This window comes from Hesperophylax consimilis, unplaced genomic scaffold, assembly GCF_061612785.1.
Source record: "Hesperophylax consimilis isolate HC1 unplaced genomic scaffold, BYU_Hcon_1.0 scaffold_34, whole genome shotgun sequence".
In the NCBI taxonomy this organism is placed as follows: Eukaryota; Metazoa; Arthropoda; class Insecta; order Trichoptera; family Limnephilidae; genus Hesperophylax; species Hesperophylax consimilis.
The window spans coordinates 542,137-562,527 of record NW_028301264.1 but is presented as its reverse complement, the minus strand read 5'-3'; the positions used below and the strand labels follow the sequence as shown (position 1 = coordinate 562,527).

Here is a 20,391-nt window from a genome sequence, read left to right as displayed (position 1 = left end):
GAGGTCGACTCCATACTCGACTGATACAATTACAGTTGCAGTTAATGCTGAAGCTGACCCCTCAGCAGAAATCTCCCATAAAGAAGGAAGTCTTGTCGGAAATGAAATGGTGGATGAACAACTTAGATCATGTTTCAACTCTTCATGTTCCCAGCCCTACACATTTTCTGACCACAGATGCGGCGGATCACGGCTGGGGAGCCCTGATCGACGATGTACCTCTATCGGGTTGTTGGACAGACAGTCAGAGGGGGGGACATTGCAACATGTCATCGCTATATTAGCGGCGGACACATGCCTGAACGGATGACGAGCCTCGTGCTGGCACAGTTGGTGGACGGGATAGTCTCTCTCCCTTCATCAGCTGGTACAGTTCCTTCGCTACCTAGGACTCTTGCAGCAGAGTCTCCATCTTCTGTCTTCGTCGAGCGTCACAGCGGTGCTGCCAAGGTTTGTTGTCTATGTGAGGATGTTGTGTCAGCGCTCTTTATTGGCAGCAGACACATGTCAGCGCTATATCGGCGGCAGACACATGCCTGAACAGATGACGAGCCTCGTGCTGGCACAGTTGGTCTAAATAACAAATGTATATCCTAGGAAATAAATTGTACAGCGCCCTTGAGGTGATTTTTCACAAAAACGGCGCTATAAAAATTATCCAATTATTATTTTTATTATTATTAAAAGTGGGCAGCTTTATCACTGGTGCACGAATCACCGAATTACTTGCCGTTTTAGGAATTGAATTTTCATTATTACTAGCGATAACGCTTTTCATTTGCATGATCTCGAAATACATTGAATCAACATTATTCCCAATGTTTCCTAGTTCTGACATTTCTGTAATCTTGTCTAATGACAGTAATTGTTCCTCAATTTCGTTTTGAACTGATTCAAATTCTTGTAACCAATCTTTTAACTTTTCACATCTAGCAAGAAACGTATCTTTTTTCTTACTATCATCATAAGTGCTCGCTATGAGCTCTTGCCTAATACGAATACGAGATACTATTCGCTCATTCGGGATTGCAACAAAAGTACTTTTTTCTCAGCCATTGTATTGAGAAATTAATCTGCACAAAAATGCCGAGTGAATACAACAATTTATTTTAAATATTAACAAATTTGTCACCAGTTAAGTATTTTTTACTACCTACAGGCAATTTTCGCGAACAGCACGGCTGACGCGAATTTTACACATAGATCAACTTTTATGAACAATTTAACCTTGAAATAATTAAATTAACCACAATTTTTTCAATTAATATAAATTATCAGGCTCGAATGACCAATGTTGGGGACGGATATAGCACCGTCGCAACGCGGAACAATAGGATTGGAAAAGGTTCGGAATGCCGACTTACCCTTTTCTATTCTTCCACGGTTTTCAATTCTTCTTTGCGCTGGTTCACAACAATTCACAAATTTCACCATGCGCAAGCTCACGATGGCTTTGATTTCGACACGGTCGATAAAGGGGGCTCCGTAATCAAACGATGTTGACAGGACGAATATTTTTAATCAACTAACGTCGGCATAGGAGAGGAGAGGAGGGGAGAGGTCGATAGGCCACAATAATTTTTAAAGGATATAAAGGTAGGTAGCACGATGCTAGGTGCCAACAGAGTGTATAGAAGCAATTACTCGCTGGATGACCTCAAATAGATTGAAACTGAATCCCACAAAGACTGAGTTTCTGTGGACTGCTACAAACAGACGTCAGCATAACATTGAAAACTCCCCAATAACCATTTCCGGAAGTGACATCACTCCAAAAACGTGCATCAAATTAATGGGTGTCAATCTGGACGCTAATTTTTCCCTTAAAACTCAGGTGAACAGAACTGTAAGCACGGGGTTCTTTCAATTAAGGCAAATTAAAGCAGTGCGGAGAAACCTGCCAACAGAGGCGACTAAATTGCTAGTCAATTCCTATGTTGTTTCACGTCTAGATTATTGCAACGGAATATATGCAAGTCTCCCCAAATGTCAAATCAACAAATTACAATCCGTTTTCAACGCCGCGGCAAGGCTTATCACCGGAGTATCTAAATACTCCCACATTTCAGAGCATCTCAAAAATCTGCACTGGCTCAAATGTCCTGAAAGAATCCAGTTCAAGGTATGCTGGATGGTATTTAAGGCACTTAACGGAATGGCTCCGGCTTATTTATCAGAATTGTGTATTCCAGAAGATTCCAACTCCCGACAGTCAACCCTTAGGTCAGCAACGTCATCAGCTATCGGAAGCTTCAACAGATGACTATCAACCATTTCGGGCCGGTCAACTACAGGATTATTGGATAGAATGGCGGACCCTAGATGCCCCAGAGACCATCTTACGTATGATAAGGGGATACCGCATACCATTCATCCGAAAGCCCTTGTTGATAAGTCCAAGCCAAGCTCTCGCAAGGAGATTCAAAACAAAAGTAACCCCGAAAATGACACTCGAAATAAGAAAGATGATGAGAGACGGTACATTGGAAAGAGCTGGCGACAATGCCTTCTTCCTATCAACACTTTTTCTGGTTCAAAAGAGCGACGGCTCAAGAAGACCAATCTTCAATTTAAAAGCTCTCAATTTAGATGTAGCTTGGAAAAAGTTTTCTCTGATATCTCACCACAAGGTCCCACACTTTCTTCAAGCCAACGATTGGATGACAAAAATAGACCTCTCACAGGCCTACTTCCACATACCGGTCGCAAAAGCTTACCGTTGCTTTCTGAGATTGTATTACGGAGGCCTTCACTTACAGATGACATGCCTGCCTCAAGGCCTGAGCAGTGCACCACAGGCCTTTGCAGCTATCACAAATTGGATTGCAGAAATCCTGCGGAGACGGGGTATCAGGATCATTGTGTACCTAGACGACTTTCTCCTGGCTCATCAGACCAGAGAGGTCCTCCTCAGTCAAACACGAGAAGCTCTTCAATTATTGGAGCGGTTAGGTTGGTTGGTAAATTTCCAATAGTGTGTCTGTCAGCCAGCACAGTCAGTGGAATATCTAGGAATTGTTTGGAACCCCCATCTGAATCAGAAGACCTTAACCGAATACAGACGACAAGGTCTTTGGAACTCACTTCAGAGCCTCGTGACAAAGGGAAGATGGACTCTGAAAGAAGCTCAGAGTATTTTAGGAAAGTTGAATTTTGCTACCTTTGTGATCCCCAGAGGTCGACTCCATACTCGACAGATACAATTACAGTTGCAGTTAATGCTGAAGCTGACCCCTCAGCAGAAATCTCCGATAAAGAAGGAAGTCTTGTCGGAAATGAAATGGTGGATGAACAACTTAGATCATGTTTCAACTCTTCATGTTCCCAGCCCAACACATTTTCTGACCACAGATGCGGCGGATCACGGCTGGGGAGCCCTGATCGACGATGTACCTCTGTCGGGTTGTTGGACAGACAGTCAGAGGGGGGGACATTGCAACATGAAGGAGATGACAGCAATTTCAAATGCCTTAACATCTCTGACTCAGAATTTGAGACGCTATACAAGTCATCCAATTATTATTATTTTATTTTTTATTATTAATGGGTCTCCTTCATCTGACATTTCAGATTCTCGCGCTTTTGGACAAGCACAGAATCTCTTTACAAGTGCAGTATTTGCCGGGACGCTACAATGGCCTCGCGGATCATCTATCCCGAGGGATGACGTTATCAGAATGGCACCTCCTACCCCCAGCGGTAGGAGCTGTCTTTCACAAGTGGGGCAGTCCAGTAGTGGATCTATTCGCTTCTTCAAGGGCTCACGTCGTGGATCAGTATGTCTCGATAGATCCCCACGACAAGAGAGCGATGTTTCACAATGCGTTCAGCAGGAGTTGGCATTTCCCCTTGGCATGGATCTTTCCTCCCCCCTGCTTAATGCCACGAGTGCTGGCACACCTGAACAAGTCGTCAGGGGTGTATCTGGTTGTAGCCCCAGATTGGCCAAAAGTGTTTTGGTTACCAGACCTAAAGAAAAGAGCCCTAGACCAACCTCACATAATACCCATGTTGGTCGACAACTTGATAGACTTATCGACAGGACTTCATCCTCAACAGGTCCAGAAGCTCCAACTACAGGTGTGGAAGATTGGGGGTGGAGTGAAGCATTGAACGATTGGTCACAGCAAGAGAAAGCTCTATTGAATGCGGGTTGGCGCAAATCTACGCTTTCAACTTATCACATGGCATGGAAGAGCTGGAAGGAATGGTGCTCCATTAACAATACCTGTCCTAATAACCCTTCGGGATCTCAGCTGGCACGGTTTTTAGCATACCTAAGAGTGAAAAAAGGCTTGGCTCCCAGTACCATAGCGCTTCACAAGTCTGCAGTGTCGGTTTTGTGTGACCCCAATGGCGATTTGAGGACTAGTAATCATCCCTTGGTCAAGCGAGTGATGAGAGGTATAAGGAATTCTGTAAATGAGAAGCCTAGAGCATTTACTTGGGATCCAGGACTCTTGGTGTCTTGGCTTTGTAAAAATCCTCCAAAGGACCTGACTCTTTTCGAAGCATCTCGTAGATGTGCTGTTATTTTACTACTGGCGTCAGGAAGACGAGTACATGATCTGACCTTGCTACATACATCTCCTGATAATCTTGTTGACAATGATGATCACATTATATTATGGCCAATTTTTGGTTCTAAGACGGACACCTCTACACATAGACAGTCTGGTTGGAAGCTTTGCAAAGCAGAGGATCGTAATATAGATCCTATGAATAATACGGTAAATTTCATTTCTTTAAACTCTAATCTAAAACTTTAAAAATGAATGATTTTTTATGTAACGCCTTAGATAAAAAAATGTATATTGAAGAAAATTTATGTCAATCTATGAAAGATTTTAACTTAATTTGCACTGAAAAAGGATTTACCCTATTTCATATAAATATTAGAAGTTTAGAACGAAACATGGATGAATTAGTTATAACATTAAAAGAATTAAATTTTTTCCCGGGCCTGATTGTCTTAACAGAGACACACTCTGCAGGCGAAATCAATTACACTATTCCAGGCTACACATACCATGCGACAATAAACAAAATAAACAAAAACTCAGGTATCGGATTATTTATTTCTAACCAGTATAATGTTCTCAATATTAAAGAAATAATTAATGTTAGTAATGTTAACATATTAAATATAGAATTTAAAGACGTAAATAAATATTACAACATTATTGCTATTTATCGCACGCATACATCGATAGTACCTCAATTTATAGATGAATTAAAAAATATTTTGTTAAATTTTAGAAATAAAAATACCATTATTGTTGGAGATATGAATTTAAATATCGCAAACGACTATTCTAGTAAAGATAAAGACACATATCTAAATATGTTAGCAGAACTCAATTATTTATCGTGCATAAATTCTTATACTAGAAATGTTAAAGGTCAACGCCCCTCATGCTTAGATCACATTTTTACAAATATTCCTGATATCAAAAATATAAAATCAGCTGTCATTCATACATCTATCACTGATCATTATTCATGTATTTTTAACTATAAATTAAGCAATCCAACTTTGCCATTATTTAAACAAAATAATTACTCAAAAAAAGTACTTAATATGGATACATTAAAACACCAATTAGAATCAGAAAATTGGAATAAATTGTTACAATGTAATGATGTCAATATATGTTGTAAAATGTTTGAAGAAAAAATATCTAAATGCATAAATGACTCGACAAATAATAATATAATAACCAAATCCAAAGTGTCGAACTTGAAACCTATAAAACCATGGATTACTCATGGTTTAGTAGTATCTGTACGACATAAGCAAGCTCTTTACAAATTAACTACTCAACAACCAAATAATAAAAATTTACTAAATCATTTTAAAGCATATAAAAACAAACTTTCATATATTATAAAAAACACAAAACAAAAGTATTATAAACAAAAGTTGAATCAGGCTGAAAATGATAGTAAAAGAGTGTGGACAGTTATAAATGAAATAATTGACAAGAAAAAAAACAAGAATAACGACATCGCTACTATATTTCATGACAACATGAAAACATGTTGTAAAGAAAATCCCTCAAAAGCTGCAAACATATTTAACACCTTCTTTGCGAACGTAGGGGAAAATCTTGCCAATCTCATTCATACTGACCCAAATATAACATTTCCAGACTGTAGTATTGATACTGACAATAATATAGCAACATTCCAAGTCACCACAGAGAACGAAATAATATCAATTATAAACGGTATGCAAGGAGGTTCTGCCCCGGGTTTTGATGGAATAACAGTTAATATTTTAAAAAATATTAAAAATCAAATTTCTAAACCGTTAAAACACATAATAAATGTAAGTTTCCAAAGCGGAGTGTTTCCATCAATCTACAAACAAACTACCATTACTCCAATATTTAAATCTGGTAACCCAGAAGAAGTTAGCAATTACCGACCCATATCAGTAATCTCGAACATAGCGAAAATTTTTGAAAAGATAGTTAAAAAAAGGATAAACCAATTTGTAAAATGTAATAAATTAATTAATGAAAATCAGTTCGGTTTTATGGAAGGTAGAAGCACTCAGGATGCAATTGCAAAATTAACAAGTCTTGTTCATAATTCATTAGATAAATCATTAAAATGCATTGGAATCTTCATAGATCTTAAAAAAGCTTTTGATAGCATATCACACGACAAACTTATAAGTAAATTAAGAAACATTGGATTAAGTGGTACAGCTATAGAATGGATAAAAAGCTACCTTTTCAAACGCCCTCAAGTCGTAAAAATCAACGATGTACTTAGTCAACAAAAAACAAGTCACTTCGGCATACCTCAAGGTACAGTCCTGGGACCGTTACTGTTTATCATTTATGTAAATGACATATTCAATCAAAGATTAAATGGAAAAATAATATCTTATGCTGATGACACTGTCATAATAATTGAAGGTACTGATTGGAATAATGTTAATAACTTGGCAAATACTGATATTAATATACTGAAAAATTGGTTCGATAAAAACCTCCTCTCATTAAATACTGAAAAAACAAAATGTATCCCATTCTCTATCAACAAATTTAAATCAATACCAGAATTAAAAATTATAATACATCACCTTAAATGTAACAGAACTAATTGCAATCAAGAATGTTCTATACTTAGTCTAACTTCTGAAATTAAATATCTTGGTATATATATAGATCAACATTTTAAATGGAAAAAACAAATTTGTGAACTTGTAAAAAGAATTAGAAAATGTATTTATATATTTATAAGACTTAGAAATATTCTTAGACTAGAAAACCTAAAAAGAGTGTACTATGCAATTGTACAATCTATATTACAATATGGTATTATTGGCTGGGGAGGAACTTATAACAATATATTAAATCCACTTAAAATAGTTCAAAGATTGATAATTAAAGTAATATTGAAAAAACCATCCAAATTTTCTACTGAGATTCTCTTTTCAATATTCAATGTACCCACAGTAGAGAATATATATAAAAAATATTCAATTCTACAAATTTATAAAGAAATACAGTTAAATAACTTACAATTCAATTCATCAGCAAGATATCAAAAAACTATCAAAATCCCAAAACTTAATACAAAGCACACACAAAATACCTATCTCTATCTAGGTATAACATATTTTAACATCCTTCCATTATATCTAAAAAATATTGAAGATATTCAGGAATTTAAAATAAAATTAAAAAATTACCTAAAACTACTATAAAAGTCCATATCTTACTCTTATTATTATTTCCTTCAAATCTTGAAACTGTATTATTGATAAATCTTGCCTATTTCTTACTTATCCCTTTGGTTTTGCAAATATATTATTTACTTACTTACATGATTCCATATAATTGAGCTAGGATTCACTCACCAAACACAAGAGCCTCGTCTCTTTATGGTGAGGAAAAGCTATTATTATTTACCTTGATAACACTGTATAATATGTATAATTGTATATTTATTGTAAAAAACTTACAAATATTGAATAAAAAAATAAAAAAAAATAAAATATTTTGGTTGAGAAAACTTATGTTCTTGAGTGAGAACAGGAGACATGAAGCTGGTGTTGAATGTCTGTTTATTTCCACACTGGGGCCTGCAAGACCAGCCTCAAGAACTGTTATTGGTGGATGGATTAAAACTATTTTGAAGGACGCTGGGATTGACGCCTCCCCTGGGAGTTTGAGATCAGCAGTAGCCTCAAGGAGTTGGCTGGAAGACTGCCCTATAGACACCATTTTGGAAAGAGGAAACTGGCGTTCAGAAAACACTTTCAAGAAATATTATAAAAAGCAAATCAGAGTTCTCAATGTTGAGGTGCTGAATCCCCCCATTCACTCTCAGTCTTTGACTAAGTTATTTCAAGCAATACAGTAATAGTCACAATTTTGGCTTTAGAATTGTCACCAAGCGATAACAAACACTTCTCACATTATATATTCTGGATAAGCAACGACACACATAATGATGGAGTTTTACCTACCATTAAAACTCTTATTATGTTGTCTTGCTTATCCAGAATATACTTAAGCTCTGCTTGGTGAGTCCAAATTGAATCAAGATGGCGTCTCAGGACGCCAACTGCTAAGGTGACAATAGACAACTGAAGGGTGTTACAAAAAGAAAGGCGGGAAATTCAAGATTACGGCAGCAGATGCGACGGCGCTGGCGAGAAATAAGCGCGATATCTCTAACTAACTAACTAACTGAGGAGCTCAGTATCAAAGTGGGACATAAGCCATTTCGATTATTTTGCAGTAGAGTGAGTTTTTTGTTTCGAATATGTAGGTATGAAATATCTGATTATTTTTTTTACCTGCATAATCCTTGAGCGTAAAGAATCACAAGCCATAAATAAAATTATACAATTTAATACTCTAACTAATTTATTTTTAAATTTAAAAATGCTTATGTCCGCTTTTGATACCAAAACCAGCAATTGTCCGTTTTTGAAACACATGAACCTGTAAGTGTCCATTTTTGAAACAAAGTCTTACAAAGGTCCAAGGTCCATAATATGAAATAAAAGGCTGTTCAAGTTCATTTTTAACAATTATATTTTTCACGAATAACATGATAACAAAATGGTTACAAACAAAAATACTCACTTGGTAATAGTAAGCCAACTCCTTTACACATACAAAATAAAGGGCATAATCTCAATTTTTTAGAGCTGTTGAAAATTAACAAAAATTCTAATAATCTGAGAGATAGTTTCGCTCGCCACTCGTAGATATATTTAAACCGAGTTCAAATATTAGAGACCATACATAAAAATACTTTATTATACTGGAAAAAGAAACCCCTGAGTCATCATTTGGGTATAATTCACTTAACGAACTTTGGTCAAATTTAAACAATGCGGTAATTGGGGAAAATTAAAAGGGGAATAACCATTAATAATTTCTGATATTTTACTAGGAAATTAATAAGAGCATAGGAAAAAAAGGAATAAATTTTCATTATGATTACCTATTAAGAAATAATATAAACATGTCGTCTGTAAGTAAGTGTCCTGAAGTTGGTAATGCTTTCAGAAGGCAAAACAGCTCTCACGCGATGTTTTTTATAAAATAAATAATAATACAATTGAACATTGAAATGAAATAAAAGTTTAAATAGAGTTTTACAAATGAAACAATAACATAACAATAAGAAAACAACATTAAAATAGAAATTCCTCAACGCCTATATCATTTTCAAAACATTCACATGGAGATTCTTCTTCTGATGGTTGATTGATTGTCAAATTATTGTCTATTATATTTTTGTACCACTGCAGGGTTTCCATACACTTCCACTCTGCACCAAAGTGTTTACAGAGTAAATTGTCCACATCGATAATTTTGTGTTCGTTCACTTTTATTCCTATCGCTACGGGTGCTGCATTTATGTCTTCAAAATTATGTTTTTTTTTTAGAATTGATTTTTCTCCTGCAACGTTATTATTGTAAGATAGTTCACCTTTTACAAAAATCTGATTTTTATTGGTTTTACGCAATGTAAATCTCTTGCATTGAGAAATTTTGAAATGCAATTGTCCAGTTGCTTTTATGTGAAGTTTTGCTTCATCCTTCCAATTAAAAGGCTTCCAGTCACTTCCAATTGTTTTTAAAGAACCACGTGTTTTAAAAATCTCATGGTATTCTTCTACGTTTATTATCGTGGCCTTCTTTTTCAAATCTTTTTCAATAAGACCGAATACCCGGTCTGCCGGGAGGAAAGAATGTCCTGTAACGGGAAATATTATTTCCACCTTGGTGATTGATGCTGGAGCATCATTGTGCAACCATTTTGCACACATTGTTAACATAGTTAAATTTTTATTTTGGCCTGCACATCCGTCTGCCACCAACCTAATGTTGTTGAAGCCCACCAATGATTTGGTTTTCAGCTCATTGAAGATTATCGAAGCCACTTCATTTGATGATTTCCTTCCTTGGTTTTCATTCCAGGTGTATATTGAGACATTATCTGGAGATAGATGGTCTTTCGACGTGCCAGTCACGACAGCTAGATTGTAGCAATACAATTGTCTAGAATAATAAGCCGACTGGTCGCTGACTTTTGGTAAAACTAAGTTCTTCTGGCAGTCGAAAGACATAAGAAAACAATCGTCTGGTTTATCTTTCAAGTATTGAAAGAAACAATCAGCTTGTTTTTTTATGTAGTGTTAATTTGAAAACAAGATCATCCCTTTCAATTAGATCCTTTTCAATTTTCAGTTTTTCTTTTAATTCGATGCATGTACTGCATTCGTCTGTACTAGGACTTGAAAAACTTATATTAAAGTTTGTATTGAAGACATTCCTAAAATAAGATTCTTTCACTTTTAAATCGTCAATTACTTGACTATTGTACATTTTCCATATTTTAGAAATGCTAAGACTTGAATCCAAATAAATTCTTGTACTTCTAGCGCGTGTGTAGTGAGACTCAGTTCCTTTGAGCCCCTTAATGAAATTTTTTACCGACTCTAGTTTTTTTTCAAATAATGAATCCTTTCTCGAGCCACCCCTCGTTTCTAAGGGCACCAAACAATTATTTTTTTTGAATCTTTTAAACACTCCAATAACTCTATGCTTGGTAATGTTCAATGCAGACAAAAATGTGTTTCTGCAGGTAGGCAGGTTATTTCCGGCTGAATTTAGGATGCTATATTGAAATGTGGATAATTTTGGTTTACTTGGTTGCTGAATTCCATTGCGGCGTCTTTTGGGTGGGCGTACTCTGCAAAACTTCAATATAAAAGCATCTTGTTTGTCTTTTGCTGGGACGGAGTAGAATGCGTCATGGAACTTTTTTAAATCATTCATCGTTAATAGCCTACACTGTAAGCCACGGCGATGATCACACGTTGGATATCTGGGAAAGCCTTTTGACGAATACCTAAGTTAAGTAAAAACATGAAAATATTAATTATTTGATTCAATAATAAATAGCAAATGCATTTAAATCTTGTCCTTTACAAAAATTAATTAGTTAAAAAAATATTAATGTAATACCATTTTTAAATTTTATGTATCGATTGAACCACCCCGCAATTCGCACATGACATTTGAACAAATTCGGCTGGTTTTAAAATCAAACAATAATGCCATTATTTCAATAGGAAACATTTCTAATTTTAATTGTATTCATCAAAATATGTTTATTAGTCTTAAAAACGCAGGATTCGAAGTTCATATCGTCTAATTTATATAAGAAAACCTCATTGAAATGAGTACAGATTTGGAATAGTATTACGGGTGAACTGACTTACTTTAACGTCTTTTCTTTAGCTCGTTTCCAATTTTCGGGGTTGATTAGGCGCTTGCGAGCATTAGTAATCTCCATTTTATCCAATTTTGATCAATATAGTGCTGGTAAACTTAAATAAATCTCAAATTTCGTCCTAAAACCGTCAACCTTCTTTCACATTCGGCGTTTGGTGACTGACTGTCAAAACAACAGCCGCCATGACACTTTTTGTGATGCTTTTGTATTGTGTGTCCGAGTTTGTTGCGAATATGAGTAGCAAGTGTCTGCTTTTGAAACAAAGTGTAAACTTTAACATGCGATTTCTTGTATTTATAGTCCGTTTTTGATAGACTTTCTCAGTTATTCAGTAAGAGAATCAGACATACTACCATAATCAATCAAAATATGCATTTTGGAAAAAGTGGCGTATGTCCCACTTTGATACTGAGCTCCTCATTACTAACCATCACGCCGTTTCCCCGCAGGGGTAGGCAGAGAGGACAGACCGCCAAACAACTCGGTCTTGGCACACACTTCTTGCCTCATTCACATTCATACATCGTCTCATACATACTCTTCTATTATTCTGACTCTTGACATGGCCCGACTCTAGTATCTGATTCACTTGATCGTGCCATGTCTTCCTCGGGCGTCCCCGACACATTATATATTCTGGATAAGCAAGACAACATAATAAGAGTTTTAATGGTAGGTAAAACTCCATCATTATTTGAACACGGTATCATCGTTTTGTACCGAGATTTATTGGTGTGTAATTTCTGAAAAGTGTATAAACATATAACTCATGTGTTGCACAATCCTAAATAAGGGAATCAGAAATTAAAGAATTGCGTCAGTGCTCAGAACAAAATTTATTGAGTTTAATTATCAAAATACTTAATCATCTATTAAATTACATTGTTATCAAGTTAAATAGCAAGAGACTCTACGTTCATTATTAAGATCAGGGCATGTTCAGATCGTTAAACAAAATCTGACTAGTGATGCGAATATACAATACTAATATGTTAATCTGCGGGTAGTAAAAATTAAAAGGATAAGTTTCACATCTCAAATATTAGTCTCGCTTGATTGTATAGGGCGCCAGCTCTTCCCAATCATCTTGTGAAGAACAAATTTATAAAATTAAAGTAAACCATTTTGTGAAATCTAATTAGCATGATGACAATCGCTCACGTTTTTAATGGCGCAAATCTCTCTGGAATCCGTTCCGTGACGCACCTCCTGACTGTTGTCCGATTCCCCTAGAACTGGCTTGCAATCTCTGAGGTCTATGAATATGTACCCGGCCGTCGCTGTGTTCACAAATGCACGCTTCTTGTGTTAATTAGTTCTTCCAAGCGCTTGACACCGGGGCGAGTAGTTTCAAATCGTTACAGTTTATCTTTTATGCTTTATAGTCAATTGGTGAATGAATATCATTGATTTATTACTAAATTACGAAACCAGCCGAGTGAGTACTTGTGGAGTACGCCACATACTTATATTATGTTTTAGTGCTCCAATTTGGGGTGTATTCTGGCACCCTATTAAGGGCGATAAAATTCCTCCAATGGCTTTGGATTGAATGTATTGCAATGCGCACACCTGCCCCTAACCCCCGCCCTCCCTCCCCCGATCCTCCTGAAATCCTTTCATTATAATGTATATATATATTTTTTACTCCAAGGGAAGAACGAACTTTGGTTCGAGAACTGATATCAAAAAAATGTAGATTTTTTGTTGTTGTTTTAGATTATAATCTTGTTTGATTGTCTGTGCATCATTATGAGTTGTCATTTCATTGTAAAGGTATATAATTTAAATAAAATCTTTTTTATTTAAATTATATACCTGTATATTACATCACAAAGTAACCGCTTCATATGAAGAAATAAAATCTTTTTCATTAAAGGGCCTTGATGCCCGAGAAAAATTTGAAAACCAATGACGATTCTAGCCATTACTATACGATACGATAGTAAAAGGTATCTATAAGGTTCTCTCGCCCCGGAAAATTCTTCTTGAAATCTCGGTGAGACGTTAAATGGTTTTACTAGTTGTAAACGATTTTCTTGTCAATTCGATTATTAGTACTTGGCGGAAATCCATCGTTTTAAGTATACATAAACCATTTTTAAACTTTTTTACACTTTTTATTGTTACGTCCACTGCTCGGGCCAGTTATAATTGTTGCATAGTATTTGGTTCTGTTGTTTCCCGCCCGCGTTCCGCGCCTTTCACCTACATCAGTCAGTTGTGTTAAAAAGTATCGCGCCGCCCGCAAGGTTCAACCGACCTATCGCTTCCGCATAACCTATCTTGAGGTATTAAAACCACCGCGCCGCGCTGTAAACAGCAAATGTTATACTGCAAAAGATCGCCGTGAAAAAGTGCATAAAAATAGCAATCTTTAACGCATTGACCATTTCGCAAATCCAATATCACTATTCTCTTTCCTGACCTCTGTTCCAATTCTAACAATTACCCTACCGGTGATTACCGCGGAGCAAAGTGGAAGGTGCCGACAGCTTGGAGATATTGGTAAGTCAATCAAACAAATTCACAAAATACCGCAAATTACAGTCCATTCACGCCGCAACACCCACCTTAAGACTGATAAATTTTTGATTTAAGTAATTATATTAATACATTTTAGATTAATAATTTACCAATCAATAAATATGGCTTTATTTATTATTTAAACAACTTTATAAATAACTATTAAAGTTTTATCATTATGCATTTGTCTTTAATAATAGATTCCTAGCAATATTTTATGGAGTTGTTAATGTTAATATTTTATTGCGATAAAAAAATATTGGAAATGTTTTAGAGCAGTGGTGGCCGCCCTTTGTCCTTTCACCATTGACGAAACAATATCAAAGTCATTATTATTCCGCTATCTCGGCGCGCGCCATATTGCCCGCCGTAGTATTCAAATTATAGTCGCGGATTCATTCAACTCGCTTCAGCTGTTGGTTCGTGTGTTATTATTTATTATTATTGTTATTATAATCGGCGGGCGTGTTATTACGTCTCGATTCTGACGTGTCTATTCCCCATAAAGCTCCGGACCAGCCCTCCTGCTGAAGCTTACCTGTTTTACAAGCCTCTGCCCGTTTTGAAAACTCGATTTTATATAATTCACATTTGTGGTCTGGCAGCAAGTTACTACTTGCAATGTCACTCCATTGATTGAAAATATCATAAGAAATTATCATTTGCGTTTTTAGATTTATCATTACAATTTTATCGTTTTATTTGATGACTGGACTCGAGTCTGTTCCTTGAGGTACTCCCGCTTCGCAACAGAAAAACGGCTTGAAAGAAGTAGTCACTTTCCTGGGGAGGTCTCTTTGAGTGTAATTGACGTGTATTACGCTCAATTATAATGCATTCATCAGTGACCGTGAATCTGTAACGGTTTCCTCTGTGCCTTCTTTTTTTTTATTTTTTATTTCTTTTTATTTTTATTTATTCTATTCAAATAACACCGAATAACAATACACTCGATCTCAATACGCCGATTCAATCAAGTGTTGGAGTAACGTACGGCGAGTTTACTTTATCGGGACAGAAGTTTGATGTTTCCGAGTGTTATATTTTAATTAATTCTTATGAATACATTAATAAAATCACAATTTTTTTCTAGAGAGATTCCTCGGGAAGTTACTAATTCATCGTTTACAAAAATAAAATCTAGTGCTTCCCGCTCATCTTATAGTTGAAAAACGTTTTATAAAATTGGCAAACCGTTTTACATAAGATATTTAATAGTAAGGTCCTATTTTTATTAATCTTATATATAAATAAATTGAATCCCTGGGAATCCCTCGAGAAACATTTAAAATTTTAGTAATACGTACATCACAAATAATTAAAATGTGAGCGTCGGGGCAAATCCCCGTTATCAGGGTATTGTGTCACCTTAACATTTTCCAGTCTACAAGATCCATTGTTCCTTGGCTCCCTGCAGCTGCCTTCGCAGTTTCTTGCTTCCATATATCATAATATCATTTCTTGGTAGAATCAGAAACAAAGTAAATAAAGAAACATGCCAGATAATATACAATACAATTATATCACCACACTTTAATTACTGTTCAAGTATTCTTTTTCTCTGCAATAAAGAGAAAATGAAAAAAATGCACGTGAATTAATTACGATTTCTTCCAGCCAAAGTGATAAATAGCAGAGTATTGGCTGTGTTGTGTTCCGCCTATCTTTGTCTGTAAGCCACAACGTTCGTAGTGTACTAGGTAGTTTACCGATTATTATTTTTATTTTTTGTGACACCTCACAAGAGTGTCCCTGCCTGTGCAGTGCACAGACAGGGGAACTATGTCACCACCCGGTTGGGCGGCGTTGTGAGGCCGAGTAAGGTAGGGGCTGTAGGAAGGGATTTGTTAATGCGGGCCTTGAAGAGGCTCGGATTATAGGAGGGAGGAAAAACAGATGCCGGTAGCTCGTTCCATATACGAGCCGACTTACACAAGAACGAGTCGTAAAATCGGCCCGTTCTCATGAAGCCAACGTCAACCGTGAACGGGTGTTCAGTTCGTGTCCGTCGAGTTTCGCGCACGTGCACCTCAGGATCATCAGGAATGCCACCCGAGATAACCTAGATATTATTATGCGCATGGCGCATGCATCTTTTACAAAACGTAAACATCGATGTTCTTGCATACCTACCCTAATTATTTTTTGGTTTTTGGTATCGTTTTCGCTTCCGACTGGGTTTTTTCTTTTTTCGTTGTTGACAGTTTGGCATTTTTCTTTTTAAAAATTTTGGAGTTATATCTCTGGCCTTTATTCAGCCAGCTTAATGTTGGTTCTCGCAAAATAATCTACAAAGTAGTCGACCGATATTGCTGAAATTTTCAAAGTTTATTCTTATTAGTGACAGGAGTGTTAAGAGAATGGTTTGAATTTTATAAAAAGTCGGGGGCGTTGAGGAATACTTAACGCAATATCTTTGCACCGGAATGAGATACGGAGTCCAATTAAAGTCGATGAAATGTAGTTTTTTAACAGTAACATTATGGGATACAGTAGTGAATGGTGGAAGAAGTCGGAGACGCCCGAAAAAGGCTTTAACAATAGCAAAACATAGCGGGATCCACTAGTAGTGTAATGCAAAAAAAAATATTGCAAGAAGGAACATCGATTAATCACTTCGGCACTGGACAGAAAATCAGTAGAAGTGTCAGGGTGTATCAACAGGTACCCGAAAGACTTAAACCAGCGATTGCTGAGAATATTTGGAGTATAAAAATTTAATTAGTCGTCATTTTGCTTTCCGATGATATATTTTTTTCGATTAAAAAATAAATATATTTTTGTCTACCACACGTCGCCACTGATAACACTGCTACACGTCGCCACCAATCACGTGATACACGTTCTCGTATGTATGGTGCTGCCCATTGATGTATTATACTAGATTGGCCCTGTCTATATTAAATCCATTTTAAAAATGACCCCACATAGCGCGTACGTCACAAATATGGAGATGAACTTAACAACCCAACTCTGTTTAAACTCTTTGTACAACCGTTCAAACTCGTAAGCGAAACCACGGAGAATTTGTTGTCAGAGGTGTTGTAATATGGACATAAAACCAAAAAGAAACTAACACTTACAGCAAATTTTATGTGCTGAATAAGGGCTGAATCAGGAAAAGAATTGATAAAAAACACAAAATGATTTTAATTTATTTTATTTGTGTTTTTGAATTTTATACAGGTCCTATAGAACCAAAAACGTTTTTATTTTTATTACTGTGCATAGGTTTTTTTTTTTAATTTACCATAGTTTTTATATAGAATGGTATATAAATATTGAAGAAAGCAATCACTTTGTGACTTGACATCATTTTATTTTCTTTGGTTTTATTCCCAGTCGGGCTTTTACATGCATTTTAATACAGAATATATCTAGTAAGCTATCGAAAATTATACAAAATAATTAAAGCTGATGAATATAAAATAATATTAGTAAAACGTTTAACAGTAACATAAAAATTATAGAGACTAGAACAACACTATGTAGCATTAAATAATTATACCACTATCATTCAATTAAAAGTTATTTTGTCTTCAACCACTTTGTTAGAATTGAGACATTGTGTCAAATAGTCTATCAACCTTCTTCAAGATAGCATTATTGAAAACTAACCTAAGTACTAAACGACTTTTCATTAAACATAATGTAAGATTAACATAAAGAGAGAGATAAATCATATAATGTTGCGTGTTCACAAGTGAGCTGAACCACGACTTATTAAGAAATATAAGATTGCTTCGTTCCTTTCCCATAATTCGTAGTTCGGCTCGCGTTCCGGTTCGCAAATGAATAAGCAGCAATGATGAGGACAGAGCTTCAGGGATCGTATGGGAGAGGGGTAAGGGGGGAGGGGGTGGAGGTAACATGATTACAATACATACTTATTTATTTATTTACGCCCGTTAAATAGAATTTTACGTGTTATTTACGGCATTCACGCACATCGGTTGTTGCAATTCTGGTAGAGGAACAACCGGCTTGTCGATTACAGAAGAAGTTTCAGCAGGATCCAGAACCAGTCCTGTTCGAGAAGAAACAATGACGGTATCTCCTTTCGCAGGACCTGTGGCCATGGTGGACAGCAAATGTCCAATAAACAACGACATTATCAATTAAAACCTGTTTAAAAAAAAACTTAAAAATTAAAACCAATCAATACATAATAAACTTGCTTAAGTTTTCACACGAAAATCAAACCAAATAATTACCGGAATAACAGGCAAAGCTTTTCAGTCTACACGTCGGAAGCCGCTTGCAGTTGAATAAATATGTTTGGCAGTTTGAAAATGGCCTTGTAAGCCGAAACAGCTGTCACAATAATAAAAAACTAAAACACTTGCAGAACTTAATAATAATATTATCAAATTTAATCTAAATTAAATTTATAAAAAAATTAAATGGAGTTCTACGAATTAAACACAAAAACAATAAATAGTTGTATTTAGTCTATGGTGCTGCCGGAACGAGACGAAGTGCGAGTCACGTGATGCCCTAGGTTGCGCCCAGTGGCGACGAGTGAAATGGCAAATATAAATAAAAAAAAATAAAAAAAATTCTAAAAAAATTGTCATCGGAAAGCAAAATTACATTTTACTCCAATCGGTTTAATCGATTTCACCAGAAGTAAGATAAAAAAAATAGCACCCATAACATTTGTAATTTTATAGATTTATCTCTTCAATGTAAATTGGGGATGATGTGTGGAGGGTTACACGATTCCTGCCATTTTTATAATTTACATCATAAACTTATGAGCATTATTTGTCATTGTTTCAGATACGGACTTCTTACACGTGCGGCCATCTTTGATCGCAACTGCTTGCCTGATCGCCGCCGCCCGAGGATTGGGAGCTAGGGTCATCACGCCGCCCACCACGACCAGCGCCCCTTCTGGCTCTTCAAGCTCTGCCGGCAACTCGCTGACGGTGGACGGTCTGGCCGCAGTATGCGCGCTCAGCGGCTCTTGCCCGATGGCAGCCGAGCGCGCCGTACAGCACGTGGAGCGCCTCGTGGCCAGTGAGACCGCGCCCCCCCAGAGTACCTATCAAGCGGGGCTGCCGACCCGCCGGGCACGCCAACCGATGTGCAAGACGTGCTCTTCTAAACTAGCCGACAAAACCTACTCCTTATGATGGACTACTAGACTATCCTAAGGTTGTGATGTTTCAAAAATCATATCTGATAAGCGCCGTTAAACGTCGATTCTTTGCTCATTTCAGCTTTTGATAAAATTGTGATCAAACTGGCAACAATTTGATGAAAAGCTAAAATGTGCCGAGAATAAGGTATTTTCACAAACTAAAATACGTTGAAGATTTAAATGGTTTTGATCATCATACTAAAAATGTATAATTTTAACATTTTTACTCATGGTCACATTCCTAAACGGTTTAACTTGCTACAAACATCATTATGATGTAGAAAACTCCACTGGCTGGTAAGACTGTTGTCACCAACGTTGGCCGGCATGATGTCAACAACGCCATATTCACGACAATGTCGTGTTGGCGGCAAATCTAAATGGCACACTTAATTATTTGTCAAAATAAAAATAAAATATAAACTTCATCATTACCATAACTTTTTTCAAGAATTAAAAGAAAACAGTGAAAATACCCTATCGGCGTTTGACAGGGACCGTTCAAATCTCAAAAATTAAAAATGGCGCTAATTGTCAATTAGGTGATTATCAAATTTGAGAGAGCTTGAAAAATCCTAACCTAAGTATACCCACAAGCTCTTCTGTAGAAGAGAAGACAATATAATTGATCTCATATTTGCCCAACGAAACAAGACTCAAATTCACCTATATTAGTCTCATTGAAATTACTTTGTTTTATGTACTGTCACTTCAATGGTGACTTCAATGAATAATCCAAAAGCTATTTTTCAGCTACTTGCCATTCTGTTTGATGGTTCCTACTTTAAAAAAACTTATCGGCAATGAAGTGCCTATTGTAAGTAGTATTTTTTGTAGAACTCCCCTCCAGCCTACATCTAGACTTAGGTACTAGATTTACCAAAGCTTTGATGTAGGCTTTTTCTGTAGATATTATACATCTCAGTTTTAGCTCCTTA

General features: G+C 36.2%; 1 protein-coding gene across 1 annotated transcript in view; it reads left to right on the top strand.

The window, feature by feature from the left end:
* The window catches only part of LOC149409154 (G1/S-specific cyclin-D2-like), a 267,827-nt gene extending 248,382 nt beyond the window's left edge, over positions 1–19,445 (top strand). The window contains exons 4-5 of the mRNA XM_089650087.1: positions 19,090–19,172; positions 19,245–19,445. Of these exons, the coding sequence (XP_089506213.1) occupies positions 19,090–19,172; positions 19,245–19,445 (284 nt within the window). The remainder of the gene's footprint in view (positions 1–19,089; positions 19,173–19,244) is intronic.
* Positions 19,446–20,391: the final 946 nt, after the last annotated feature.